Genomic DNA, 12,889 nt, shown 5'->3' with positions numbered 1-12,889 from the left:
CATCGGCAATGTTTAAGCAGACACAAATGCATTACAGCACCATTAACAAAGGCAATTTACCGCCTTGACAAAAGCAAAGCCTATTTCAACACCAGCATTGATATCTTGACCTGGCTACTGTGAAAAGCACCTAACACTCATCCCTCTGTGTACTATTCCAGTGGCAATCCAGACTGCTCATCTCTTATCTGCGGGCATTCTGCCAGTATCAGCAAGAACTGACTTACATCCAAGTCCTACCTTGAAGCAGGATTAGTTGAACACAGCTGGAGATTAGTGCCTGGCAATCCTTTCAAGTACTCAATGTTATGTCTACCAGAGGAAAGAAAGCACAAAGGAAACCTCCTAAGGATCACAAGACAAGGAACAGCTACTATGCAAAAGTGGAAGAATTCCAGCAAAGTCCTCATAAAGCAGATGGAGAATAAAAAGCACTAGGAGTCAAATTTTGGACTGAAAAAACCATGAGAAGAGAGACAAACATGTAACTTTATTGTTTATGTACAAATGACAGACTTTTGTATTAAAAAGAGAATCCACCCAACCTCAAAGACAGCAAAGAGCAAGATGGCTTTGAGCTCCAGCCTTCCCTGCATCTAAAAGCACTGTGTAAATTTTAGGGGATGGTGTTTAAAATTAAAGTTAGAGAAGAGGGTTAACCACCTTCTTCTCTGCTCGACTAAGCATCAAAATGAGCTGTTCCACAAAACGGAGAACCTTCCACTCTACATGGATCAAAACAAAGAAACCAAAACTCAGTTTGTTAACTACACACTTTGTTTAAAAAAAAACCAAAAACCAAAAAACAAAACTACAAAGCTAAGTATCAGCAACAAAAGTAATCTAAGTCTTACAACATGGATGGGACATACTGAATCATACCCCAGTTCCAGTGGAAAAAGAAAAACCTCTCCATGGGTTTGCAGATGACAAGGGTGGCAGCAGCAAGATCAGCCAATTTTGGGAAGTTCCCAACTGAGGTGGAAGCACAGAATAGTCAGGAATTCGGGACTACTGCTACTACACCTTAGTCTTCCTGCAACTCAGGTGATTTAAAAATGATGCAAAGTACATGGTCCAAGATTTTCTCCCCCCATCTAAGTTCTTTAGAGCGAGCCACTCCCATCTGCAGACACTTGGCCAGAGAGCTGCCATCATGCTCATTCAGGCGACTGGCATTTTTCTCAGTGGGGATTCATGTAGGCCTAAATCCCAGAAGCATCAGCACTGATGAGTCTAGTAGTCCTGCAGAGAAAGGAAAGGACAGGCACATTAAGACCCTTCTACCTTCAATTCTGCTGGCAGAGCTGGGATTCTCAGTCTTCTCTCATTTCTACATACCATTAGTTGCGGGCAAAACAGAAAACAGATTTTTTTCTTGTAGCTAAACATTCAAAAGAAAGGACCCTTCAAAACCTTAGTTCAGATGCTTTTAATGTTCCACATCATGACAAGATAATAGGACACAAACCAGCTTTTTTCGTAAAAAGTGCACAGGACTTAACTGTGACCTAGCTTCATAACAAGCCTACCTGGGCTCATTTACTGTTAAATCCACAAGACAATGCTTATTTCATACCATGATATTCCTCAACCATGAAAATAAGATCTAAAAATCACAGCAGAGGGAGGCTTTCTAAGACTAGGAGTCAGTCAGCCACTCAAGTCTACAGATGAGCAATGAAAACAATGACAGAGCACTGATACTTACGGCTCTTGGCTTTTTGTTTAACTTGAGATCAATCCTGTGGTTGGAAAGATAAGAGAAACGTCCATTTCAATACATTAAACCAAGACTAGAGTTCAAAGAACCAGCTACTGCATATGGCACAGGCTACAACAAAGACTATTTGGTTAATGCAATCCACATTCTCAATTCGGCTGAGCCAAATCACTGTCCCAATATTACTGGACAAGAGAGCAGCAAAGAGACGGAGCGTGGATTCTTTATTATTTGCCAAAATGCATATTCCGTCCACTCAAAAAAAGAGTTAATAAAGGTTTACAATAAAAATCACAGGGAAGTTATGCAGCATAAAGAAATAAGGTTAAATATGCATGCTCTATGTTAATTTGTTAGATGTGTAACTATGCCACTGGTAATTATTCAGACATAGTGGTAATGGTTATTTACTTGGAATAGAGATAGGACTTTAAGATGACAGGGACTACGTGAGTCAGAGGTACTGAGTTCATTACATTTTTCCAGAAGGAAATATCCAAGTCTACACTAATCTCCTTAAGAAGCAAAGCCAGAAGAATCAGTTTTTAAACTAAGTTTTTAAGTTAAAAAGTTTATCTATTTAAAAACGAAATAGAAAGGTAAAGAAGAGTGAAGTTAATTTAATTTTGCTGAAGTTATTAAATAAAATGTTACCTCCATCACGCTTTTCTGTTTTTAAAAAAAACTTCCCAGCCTAACCTAATATACATACCTACAATTAAACAGATAAACTATGGGTTAGAAAGGTCTCAAAAGGCACATTGGTGTCTACACACTAACAACACAGCACAAGTACTAATTCAAGTCAAACTTACTCAAAGTCATAATCAAACATGCCAGACGGGCTGAGGGGCAGCATTTGAAAGGAAGAAAGCAATAGAAATTAATTTACTAATGAATTAAATAAATTAGTTGATTAGCCACCCTAGCGAGATTACTAAAAAATAAAATAAAATAAAAAATAATAAGCCAGTGTTCAAATGCCATAAAGTTCTTAAGATATCTTAACCAGAATTGGGCACAAAAAGCACTCCAGATTTGGCAATCCAGAGTCCCCCTCCCCAACTGGATTTCTGGGAAAAAGAGGTGTTAGCACAGAGGCAGAGTGGTTTTATGGAGGGAATTTTAGGTGCTGAAAAAGGAAGCTATCAAATACGTGAGAGTGCACACTAGCTCACAGGCCGAGAGAAAAACTGATTTGCTTGCAAAAACAAACGAGCGGGTGGTCAGGAAGCAGTGGCTTTGTCCAGATTATTACGGCAAAGCAAAGCTTGTTCAGGCAGAGGTGGAGACGACACAGAACTAAGTGGCCGACTTTGCATTCGAATATTCTCATGATGCACACGCAAACACACATCCCCTTGCACTCGCTTCCTTTAGTGAGCTAAAAAGAGAACACAGTCAATTGGCCAAGGCTAATTACAGTCTGGTGACATTCCCACCCCTCAGCATTCACACAGATACCACAGCACTGCCTCTAGAAACAGTTCTGCCCCAAAGCTAACAACTGTGTTTGTTGGAAAGGACTTATCATCAAATCAGCTGTAACTCAGTAGCTTTTCAGCACTGAATTTCTAAGAGGAAACAGTATTGTTTTCTCCTGAAATACTTTTTAGCCATGAAAATTGCTGAGCACACAGAAAATAATCGTCTTGGCCTTCCTGTGGTCTCAGAGGGAACAGAGGATGGCTTCAATGAAGACACTGTAACTTCCATCTGATTCCCTGTTTTTAACTGTTCGAAGTTAAACTGCCTATTCACACCAGTTCTGCCCAGTCTGAAACCAACTTTCCACACTGCTCTCGGTGGCATATGAAATCGAAAATGCAGTGGAGTCAGCGCACCTTCAGGGTGCCTGTTCCCAACACCTCCCAGCTCTTCAGGAACAGGTGAGCAGAACTCAAACGTATGCTGGCAAATGGAAGAGCTTCTGAACAAAAAGAAACGCCGACATTTCTTTTTCTTGCCCTTTTTTTCCCCCCCCCATTCCATGACACTCAAGAAACAGACAGGCAGGTCTCTTCCTAAAGAGCACTCTGGGCTGCAATGCATTTTAAAGCACTTAGCTATACTTTCAGTAGACTGGGACTGTTTTGTTGTTTGCTTTTTTTTAAACCTAGATATATTTGAAAATTGTTCGGTCTTTTCTGCCAAAATTTAGGGGATGGTCAGTAACTGCATTCAAAGTTTTAGCAGTGTTTTTATTACAGACAAACTTAATTATCTTCTTCTTTTAATTATCTATCTGGCCATGCTAAGCATTACAAAATAGTCAATTACTAACTGCAAAAGCCTTTCTGTAATGTAGATGTGTCTGATGTATCTCTTGGGGTGATAAGAATTGCCATACCAGATCAGACCAGGGCTCCTCATGTCCAACATTCTGTCCCGACAGTAGCCAGCATCAGCTGCTTCAGTGGAAGGAATGTAGAAGGAACCCCAAAGCAACACAGCCTGTCAGTAGGGCAGTTTCTTCCTAACTCCTGTCACTGAAGTTTGGGTTATGTAATGGAGCAAAAGAATTTACATTATTTACAGCATTTGTATTGCACCCCACCGCGTCTGCAGTGCATTGGGGTTTGCTGTCCATGTAAGTGCTTAGTAGAATATTTTATAGTTTGTTCGAAATAGCAGTTTTCTTAAGCTCTACTTCAGTTTTACAGATTGTTTCTCTGAACTTGTTTACAGACGTAGTTTCTTGTGTTATTCCTGAACTTCTTTCCAATTGTTTAAAGGCAAAAAAAGTTTTTAACTGCTTTGTGAGCTTCCCAGCCTGTAAGGAACCAAAGGCACATCCAGTACTTTACGATGCTTGCCCAATTAAGACTGCTGTAGGAAGAAAATTCTGATCTAAGAATCAGAGACACGCTAACGAAGGAGAAAAAGTAGTTAAACATTTTTCAAGTACTATACCTACCTCCGTATCTCCCAAACCAACCTTCCCCCAGCAATCTTTGTAAATTTTTACCACTTTTCTTTAAAACATTTCTCTCTTGTAATTGTATGGGAAGGTCCCTTAAAGAGGAAAGCCCACCCTTACACAAAGCCAACAAGCTCGAAGTTAGCAAGAAGACTTGATTTTTAAAAGCTCCTTTATTTCTAATAATCTTTAGGTACCAGTTCCAGCAATCATTTCTAGAGAGGTGCAGTTCTGCAGTGTCTCCTCTTCCCGAAAGCATGGATTTCCATGTATTTTTTTTTTCCCCTTAGCGTGTGACTCCACAGTGCACTGTCGTACTCTGTAGAAATCCCTGGGCTAGCTCTGCTGAGGGGCACCGACATGTGGTTAAGCAGCAGGTTGTGTTGGCCCATGGAGAGCAGCACTGTAAGGCAGGGAGTTTATTTCAGATTTCTGAGCCATCAGCCTGCCATGCTGCATCACGCCTTAGGGGCATACCTAAATTCTAAATTCAACCATAAAGAGTTCAGGAAAGCTTTATTTCACATGAATTTCAGGTCAGTTTAGTAACAAACACTTTGAGGTTAATGTGACAAAGCAACTCTTCCATGCCATAATCAAAAGAAACTCGGTTTGGGACACTGAAAACCAAAAGGGCTTGGAGTAGAAATCTTAGCAAAGAGTGTCCACAACCCCCAAAACATTCCAATTTGCTTTTTCACCCTTCTTTTCCAAAGAAAGTACTGACATTCCTGTCTTACTTGGTTCTGCAGAAACCAAGAAGCAAACACAGGAGGCCAGGACTGCAATCTTCCTCGACTGGAAGACAGCTTTATTCTCCTGGACAGATAGGAGAGTTGAAAAGGCCAGGTCAAAAGCATAGCTGTACCAGAGCTGGAGTTAGTACCCTGTCCTGCTCGTTTGACTTCCTCAGCATGCTGTCCCCTCCCTGACACAACGGGGGCAATGGGGTCCTGACGAACGCTACAGGATGCATACAACTAAAAGCCAGAGGAATTATCAAAAAAAATGACCTGAGCTGCTCATTATTCTAACAAGTTACTAGTTCCTTTCACATAGTAACGTAAATTCAACAGCTAGCCATTTAGAGGGCGTGCCAAGAAGGCTGCTGGTACCACTAACCTGTGTCGATTTTTGTTCTTCCGTTTTTTGTGGCTGCTGTGGTGGCTCCCAGAAGAAGTAGAGGAAGCAGCTTTCTGGGGTTTCACGCCCTGCACAGACCCATCCAGCTCTTCAGCATCCTCCTGGTTGGGCTCATTCTCCTGATTGTGAAAGTCTGGAGAAGTGTCACTTTCTGTGCCACTGCCAGGCTCCCCTAGAGCATGACAAAGACCGACAAGCGCAATGGTTACCTTCCCACAGCCCACATCGCAGGCTGCCCTGGCAAAGCCCTGCACGGAAGAAACAACGTCCAGCAACAGTACACGGGGCAGCAGAGCTACGCTGAGCCTTACGGCACCAGGAGGTAAGTAAGAGAACCTGAAAAATATTTCTGAAGGACAGCAAGCTACCTCCTCAGCAACTGAAGCACACCAGAATTGCATGCGATTTGGTATTGATTACAAAAACATTCTTAAAGATCCTGAAGGTAAGTGGCTCCTCCCCACGTCACCTGCAACTGACTGACAGACACACAGACAGAAACGCGTTGCTTCAGCTCTTCTAACTTCTTTCTCTGAAGAGCACCAAATCCATTTAAGTAAGTTTTATGCACAATAAACCCTTGCTGAGCATAAAAGTTTACTCGAGAAAGGAAGCTCAACTTTACTGCTGTTTCTCACAGTACCACTTTGCTGACTTCTGTAGCTAGAGGTTGTGCTGGGAGCGCTCGGCAGCCGGCCCAAGAGGAGCAGCCGCAGGTCCCTGGACGGGGAGTGCTGCGGGGGAGCAGCGAGCACAGCACCGATCCAGACAACGGGAGACAGAGCTGAATGGTGGGGAGAAGTGTAATTCTTCACAAATTCTGAGAGGAATGAAAAAGTGACTTACGCTTCTCAATGAGCTGGTCCTGAACTCCAGCTAATGCACTGACCGCCTAGAAAACCGAAAGGCATGTTAGTGAAAGCAGTAATTCACTTGCCACTTTTCAAATATTCAAAACCACAGAGAGCGCTTCACAGAGAAAAACACATCAGGCCTTTGCTTGAAAGAGCGTATGACCTAGCACCAGCACGGCACAGCAGAAGGGGGTTAGGAGCAAAAAGATACAGACACGGTCGGCAGTGACGAGCGTGTGGCACGGGTGGTTCTTGACTGCGGTTCCCTTTCACCTCTCTGAGCGCTCGGAAAAGGGTTTCTGAAAGAGGCCGCAACGCGGGATGAAGATGCTCGGGTGGGGGGAGCGGGGCAGGTGCGGGAGCTTAAACGGACAAGGGGTCCTGCAGCAGCCCGGGCACGGGACCAGCTGCACCGCGGAGCACCGAGGGACGGGGACGGGGACGTCTGCTCGGCCCTGCCGGGGCCCGGCCCGGCCCTCACCGCTGCCGAGGTGACCGAGGACTTGCTGAAGAGCCGCTCAGCCTCCTTGAACTTGCGGTTCCTCCGGTCGTTTTTGCTGTTGGAGTTCCTGCAACAGAGAGACACAGCGTCGCGGGGGCCCGGCGGGCCGCGCAGGGCGGGCGGGGGCAGGCAGGGCCGCCGGGACTCACTTCTGGTTGGTGAGGTAGCGGTCCCAGCCGCGGATGATGTTCCCGTACATCTGCGTGTCCTCCAGGTAGCTGCCCTCGAAGGCGTAGATCTGCCGCTCCAGGTTGGCCAGCGTCTCCTGCCGGGCACAGCGCAGCGCATGGAGCGGGCCCGGCCCCGCCCGCCCCGCGGCCCAGGCCCCGCCGCCCGCCCGGCCCCGCCGCCGCCGCCCGCGGCCTAGGCCCCGCCGCCCACCGGCCCCGGCCCGGCCCCCGCTCACCGCCAGCTCCTGCTTGCGCTTCACCAGCTCGGCCAGCTCCCGGCGGGTGTCGGGGATCTGCGGGGGGCCGCCGGCCTTGGCGTGCAGCGCGGCCATGGCGGCGGCGGCCTGCGCGGGCCGGGCGGGGCGGGGCGCGGCGGCGGCTGCGCTGCCGGGAGGGGCCGCCGGGGGCAGCGCCGAGCCCGGCCCGGCCCCGCCGCTCCGCTCCGCCCCGCCCGCCCGGCCCCGCGCGGGCGTCCCCCCCGCCGTGCCGCAGCATCGCTCGGTCAGCCCGCGGCGAGCGCGCCGTGCCAGCGGGACGGGAGCCCCGGTGCCCGCAGCACCGAGACGGGAAAGTTTACGCCGAAAGTAAGGCAACGAATCTGCAGGCCCCGGCTCCGGCTCCGGCGCGGCACGGCTGCCGGACGAGCGCGGCGTCGGTTTCCGCCACCCCGGCCTCGGCCCTGCGCCAGCGGGGCCCCCCGGTCCCGCCGCCCGCGGCCCCTTCCCCGCTGCCGGACGGGTAACGGCCCCGCGGGCAGCGCGGCTGCGCACGGCGGCTGCGAGCGGGGGACCTCACCCACCACCCACCGCCCACCGCCCACCGCCCACCGCCCGCGGCCGCCCCGAGCGGGGGACCTCACCCACCGCCCACCGCCGCCCCGAGCGGGGGACCTCACCCACCACCCACCGCCCACCGCCCACCGCCCACCGCCCGCGGCCGCCCCGAGCGGGGGACCTCACCCACCGCCCACCGCCCGCGGCCGCCCCGAGCGGGGGACCTCACCCACCACCCACCGCCCGCGGCCGCCGCGCTGCGCCGCGGGGTTTCACTCCCGCTCCCGTGCCGCCAGCCCCGGGAGCAGCGGGACCGGGCCGGAGCGCGGCCCGGGAGGGGCTCACAGCCGGCAGCGCGGCAGGGACGGCCGCAAAACCGCAGCAAAGCTGACGGGGTCTCACCGGGGCGAGACAGCGTTTTGTCTCCCTTTTCCATCGCAGCCGTAAGTATCCCGGCTTGTGCCCCGCCTTTGTGGAAAAAAAGCCCGTTCAAAAATAGGTCATGTCAACTTCGTGTACATTTATCTGCCTCAATCCAGCCTTTTTTAGCTGGGTTCAAGCTTCCATTACATTGTGTTAGTCTGAAGGCTCTGTTTAAGTGAGACTTGAGGGGCTAGTTTGCCCTTTCGTGGTACTGATCGTCTCCGGCTTAAACCACAGAGTGATTGCACGTTGCTGAGCACGACCCTGTCTGCGCCAGGGGCCAACAGCCTGGACACAGAAGAAGCCACCCGGCTTGTCAGAAAGGTAAGGTAAGAAAGGTCTGAGCAGAGCGGTGCGGGACAAACCCTCCGCACCCATCCCTCCACGCTCTCAGCCTCTCAAGTATACCAGTCATGCATTTTTATTTTTAACCTTATTTGGTGTCCGTAATACTGAAATGAGTACTGAACATTCATCTATTTCAAGGAACATAAAGAAAAAAAAAAAAAAGGACACTAGAAAAATATAACCACTTAAAACTAATTCGGGCTAAATTTACAAATTCTTTATTTAAAAACCCCTCGAGTATATATAAAGAAGATCCTGCTAGTCAAAACTCATTCTACCCGCTGTTTGAAAACCTACATCAATGCCCCATATTTACACCGTAAATGTTCTAGCCTGTGTATACAATATGCAACATTTGTATACACAAAGTATATACACAGCAGGTATGAATAGCTTGTGACCACAGAACAAACATCCAAGCAAATTAGTAAACAGTGTGGAAAATATACATTTCTTATACCATAAAGCAATGGGGAGAAGACATCCAAAAATATGCAAGATGCAAGTACTTTCAGTGAGTGGAATTGTTTCTTCTCTTCCTAAAGCATTGTTTTCTTTTACAGGGGAGAAAACTGTTTTAAACAAGTGATTTGTATAACTTTTTATAAAAAGAAAACTTAAATAGTGCAAACTCTGATTAAAACGTGTCACCACATAAAAGGTATTTATGCGTAATACAAACAAAACCAAGGAGGAGTTATTCATGGGGTAGGGGTGGTACCAGAAATAAAGGCCCCAGCTTTAGACCTGGACACTCAACACCCAATAACAGTTTCAGCATCATCTGTTGGAACACGTACTGGGCAGACACTGACCTAGACCTCAGCCCCCAAATCACAGTTTTGTCCCCTAAAATCCCAAGAAGCATTTAACTTCTATTTCAAATTACCTTGTAATTTTCAGGTAGCGTATTCCAGTGAGATGCCCCTCCCTGAAAGTTATCAAATGGCAAACTAACTACCCAAAACATACAAATACAAGAGGGGCTTTGCAACATTTCCACCTTTTTAGTAGCGAGTCTGGTAAATTCTCATGTCTAGAACTCCTAACAGGCAAAGGAATTTGGCAAACTCTACCAAACAAGACATGTTACAAAATGCATCGGGTTACTTTCTAACTAATATTTCAGTTAAGTAGCATTTTCAAAGGGCTATGACAAAACAGTTAAAAAAAAAATTTTAAATATGCCAGCTATGTTTTACACCGTTTCCTAGAAGAGGACAGTCTTTCAACATTTGTTGAACATTGCCAGCATCAGAGCTTTCACATCCAGGTGCTCTTTTGCTTGTTGGGAGGTGGAAAAAGTGAGAAAAAAAAAAAAAGCAGCTGTATTTCCTGATATGCAGAACTATCAAAGATGAATAATCAGTGAAGTCCCCCAAAATAAACAAGAACAGATCAGCAACAGAAAAAGGGCTTTAAGGCAGTAAGATGCATCAGTGCTTTGATGCTCCGATGTTTACATCCCAATGCATGTTCACCTGCAAAGAATTTCTCTCCCCTGCCCTCCCCCCACCCCGATTTCCTCCTCATCTGTTAACTGTCAGACTCTTCCTCCTTCTCCTCCTCATCATCATCGTCCTTTGTGTTGGCCTCAGATTTATCTGAAGATTCATGGAGAAGAACATATTCCCTGCTACTGAACCCAAACTTCAGTACATCCTTTTCCTTTAGTTCGTAATACCGCTGAGGTTCAATCCGCTGGTTATTTAGAAAAGTGCCGTTCCCAGAGCCCAAGTCGATTATGTAGGGCCTGACTCTGCGGCCAACGGTACCGTCGGCACGAGTGTACTCCACAAGCCTAGCAAAACAAAAAACACCATTTCAATCACAACAGCGAGAGGCAGAAAACGTACTCCAAAAGCAGATGGGTTTTCCAACACACGAACCCCACTGCAGGTAATAGTTACCTGTACTTGCAGAGATCTGAACAAATCTGATGAGAGCAATGACAAAACTGTGTGATACTGAGCAGATTCTAACAGACTGCATCACCTTCTGAAACTTCTGATGATATAATACAGTAATTCCTACAACAGAACAGATGGCTGTTCCATAAGAGAGCATCTGTGTCTCCAGCAGCACGCAACCCCTGCCGCTTCAGAGGAGATCAGCAGTCTTTGTTGTGAAAGACCAAATGAAAAAAACTCTCCTTGAAATACTTTTACTGCCAATTACACCTGCTGGTTTATTCCAATTCAGATGTACACGCAGTTCTGTCTTTAACCCTGCTGTGTTATTTGTCTTAGTAAAAGGCTGCTTGTGGTTAAATGAGAGGAATTACAGATATTTTTGACGACTGCTAGGATGATATGCAGCAGTCAAACATAAATTCCACCTCTCTCTAATGTACTTACAGGAAACTCGTACCTCTCAACTGTGCATATCCAGGAGGTTTTTGTTTGTTGTTTTTTTTTTTTTTCCTCTTCAGAAATTCCTGAATAATGCTGTTTCACCAGCAGGCAGAGTAATACTTACCGGTACTGAAACACAGCGTGCTGCTTTGAGCAAGAGGGATGGTCAATTGGAATATCTGCGATTCTGCGGTGCCTGCCCAGAAGATAAGCACTCTGTCTGTGAATGTACATGACTGGGAGAAACTCATCGTTTTTGAAAGGATAGAGGCGCCATCGCTTCTTTGGAATTCGAGCTTCGGGAGGCTCGCTGTACTTAATCACAACACCTCGGAAAGTGTTGGTATCCTCTAGAAGCGCACCAGACAGTTCAAAGCTTGGCTTCTCTTTGTTTACCGAAGCTTTTTCTTTAGGTTTGTTATCAGATTGCCCAAGTTCTGGATTCTGGTCAACACCACTGCCTTCATTATTTTGTCGATGCTCTCGTCTTCTCTCATTATAAAACTCCCTCTCTGCTTGCTGCTCACGGATGTTCTGAACATCCCTCTCTCGCTCGTGGCCTCGAACTCCAGGCCTTTCATTTGGATTCTTCCTTCTGTCTGAGTGGTCTCGGTGTCTATCTCTGTCACCACTTCTCTCTCTCCTGTGTTCTTGTTCTGATGGGTATCTCTGCTTTCGCTCCTCATTTCCTCTACGACAATGATCATCTCGCTCCTGTAATGAAGAATCGCTTAATGGTGATGTATTCAGAATTAGAATGAAAGAGCAGCGAACCTACCTCAGCTTTTAAGAAAATCACAATCCTACACATGGAAAACGCGTACTTGGACATGTTGCGTGCGGATCTAACGCAAAGTGAGAGAAACTTATTTCTTTGGCAAACTATTTGGATAAAGCAAGATCAAGAAACAGCACCGTGCGTGATCTGCTCTGGGCACATGAAAAAGCTTGCAGGGACAACCTGCATAAGTGGCAAAGGCTGGGTTCACATCCAGTCGCTCAGGGCAAAGCCTGAGGTGGGCAGCACGAGCTATTAAGCTACCAAGACCCTCCTCTTCCTAACACGGCATGCTACAGGGACTAGAACAAAATAACTGCCGGGAGAAATCGTTCTTCGTACCTCGCACGGCCGAGTCTCACAGGAACAGCTGTCGCTGCGGAGGCAGGAAGCGCGCAAGGCCCCGCTAACACCTCCGCGGGCAGGACCGGGCCTCGCTGCTACCGACAACGCGATTTACCTGCTTCACCTTCACAGCGGCGTGGTGCGGGCTGCGGCTCCTCCTGCCGCGCGGGGACCGGCTCCTCCGCCCGGACTTGCTCTTCCTCTTGGGCGATCTTGAAAACAGTGAGAGAACGGGTGAGCTACGGAACCGTGGCTGGGCACAGCGCGGGGCCCGCAGCCGCCGGGCGGCCCTACCTGCTGCTCCTGCCGCGGCTGCCCTGGCGCGGCCCGGCCGGGCCCCGCCGCTCCTCGGCCGGCGGCGACTGGCTACCGCGCGCCGAGCGGGAGGCGGAGCGCCGGGGGCTCCGCTTCTCGGCTTTCACCGCCACCTCCCGCCGCCGCCGCTCCCGCCGCCGCTCGGCCGCCGCCTCCATGGCGCCGCCGGCCGCCACAAAGGGAAGTGCGCGCCGCTTCCGGCCCGCGCGCCGCCACCCGGAAGCACTTCCGCCGGGGGCGC

At 48.3% G+C, this 12,889-nt stretch overlaps 2 protein-coding genes across 7 annotated transcripts; both read right to left on the bottom strand.

Moving 5' to 3' along the window:
- Nucleotides 1–472: 472 nt before the first annotated feature.
- On the bottom strand, nucleotides 473–7,644 carry MEAF6 (MYST/Esa1 associated factor 6). 6 transcript variants are annotated; one of them, XM_059830724.1, is made up of 8 exons: nucleotides 7,549–7,644; nucleotides 7,292–7,407; nucleotides 7,122–7,209; nucleotides 6,633–6,678; nucleotides 5,766–5,958; nucleotides 2,539–2,568; nucleotides 1,712–1,745; nucleotides 1,206–1,245 (listed from the first exon to the last, which is right to left on the bottom strand). In XM_059830724.1, exons 1-8 carry the CDS (start codon nucleotides 7,642–7,644, stop codon nucleotides 1,237–1,239), a joined length of 612 nt encoding a protein of 203 aa, XP_059686707.1. In that variant the 3' UTR covers nucleotides 1,206–1,236. The 6 variants fall into 6 exon arrangements, with proteins under 6 accessions (XP_059686710.1, XP_059686707.1, XP_059686708.1 ...); XM_059830725.1 differs by lacking the exon at nucleotides 2,539–2,568; XM_059830722.1 differs by lacking the exon at nucleotides 1,206–1,245 and having other exon boundaries at nucleotides 1,367–1,745.
- A 2,715-nt stretch (nucleotides 7,645–10,359) lies between these two features.
- Nucleotides 10,360–12,806, bottom strand: SNIP1 (Smad nuclear interacting protein 1). Its single transcript, XM_059830858.1, has 4 exons — nucleotides 12,628–12,806; nucleotides 12,449–12,545; nucleotides 11,335–11,924; nucleotides 10,360–10,657 (listed from the first exon to the last, which is right to left on the bottom strand). The coding sequence occupies exons 1-4, from the start codon at nucleotides 12,804–12,806 to the stop codon at nucleotides 10,393–10,395; spliced, it is 1,131 nt and encodes a 376-aa protein (XP_059686841.1). The 3' UTR covers nucleotides 10,360–10,392.
- Nucleotides 12,807–12,889: the final 83 nt, after the last annotated feature.

This window comes from Gavia stellata, chromosome 29 (assembly GCF_030936135.1).
Source record: "Gavia stellata isolate bGavSte3 chromosome 29, bGavSte3.hap2, whole genome shotgun sequence".
Classification (NCBI taxonomy): Eukaryota; Metazoa; Chordata; class Aves; order Gaviiformes; family Gaviidae; genus Gavia; species Gavia stellata.
This window is presented reverse-complemented; position numbering and strand designations above follow the sequence as displayed.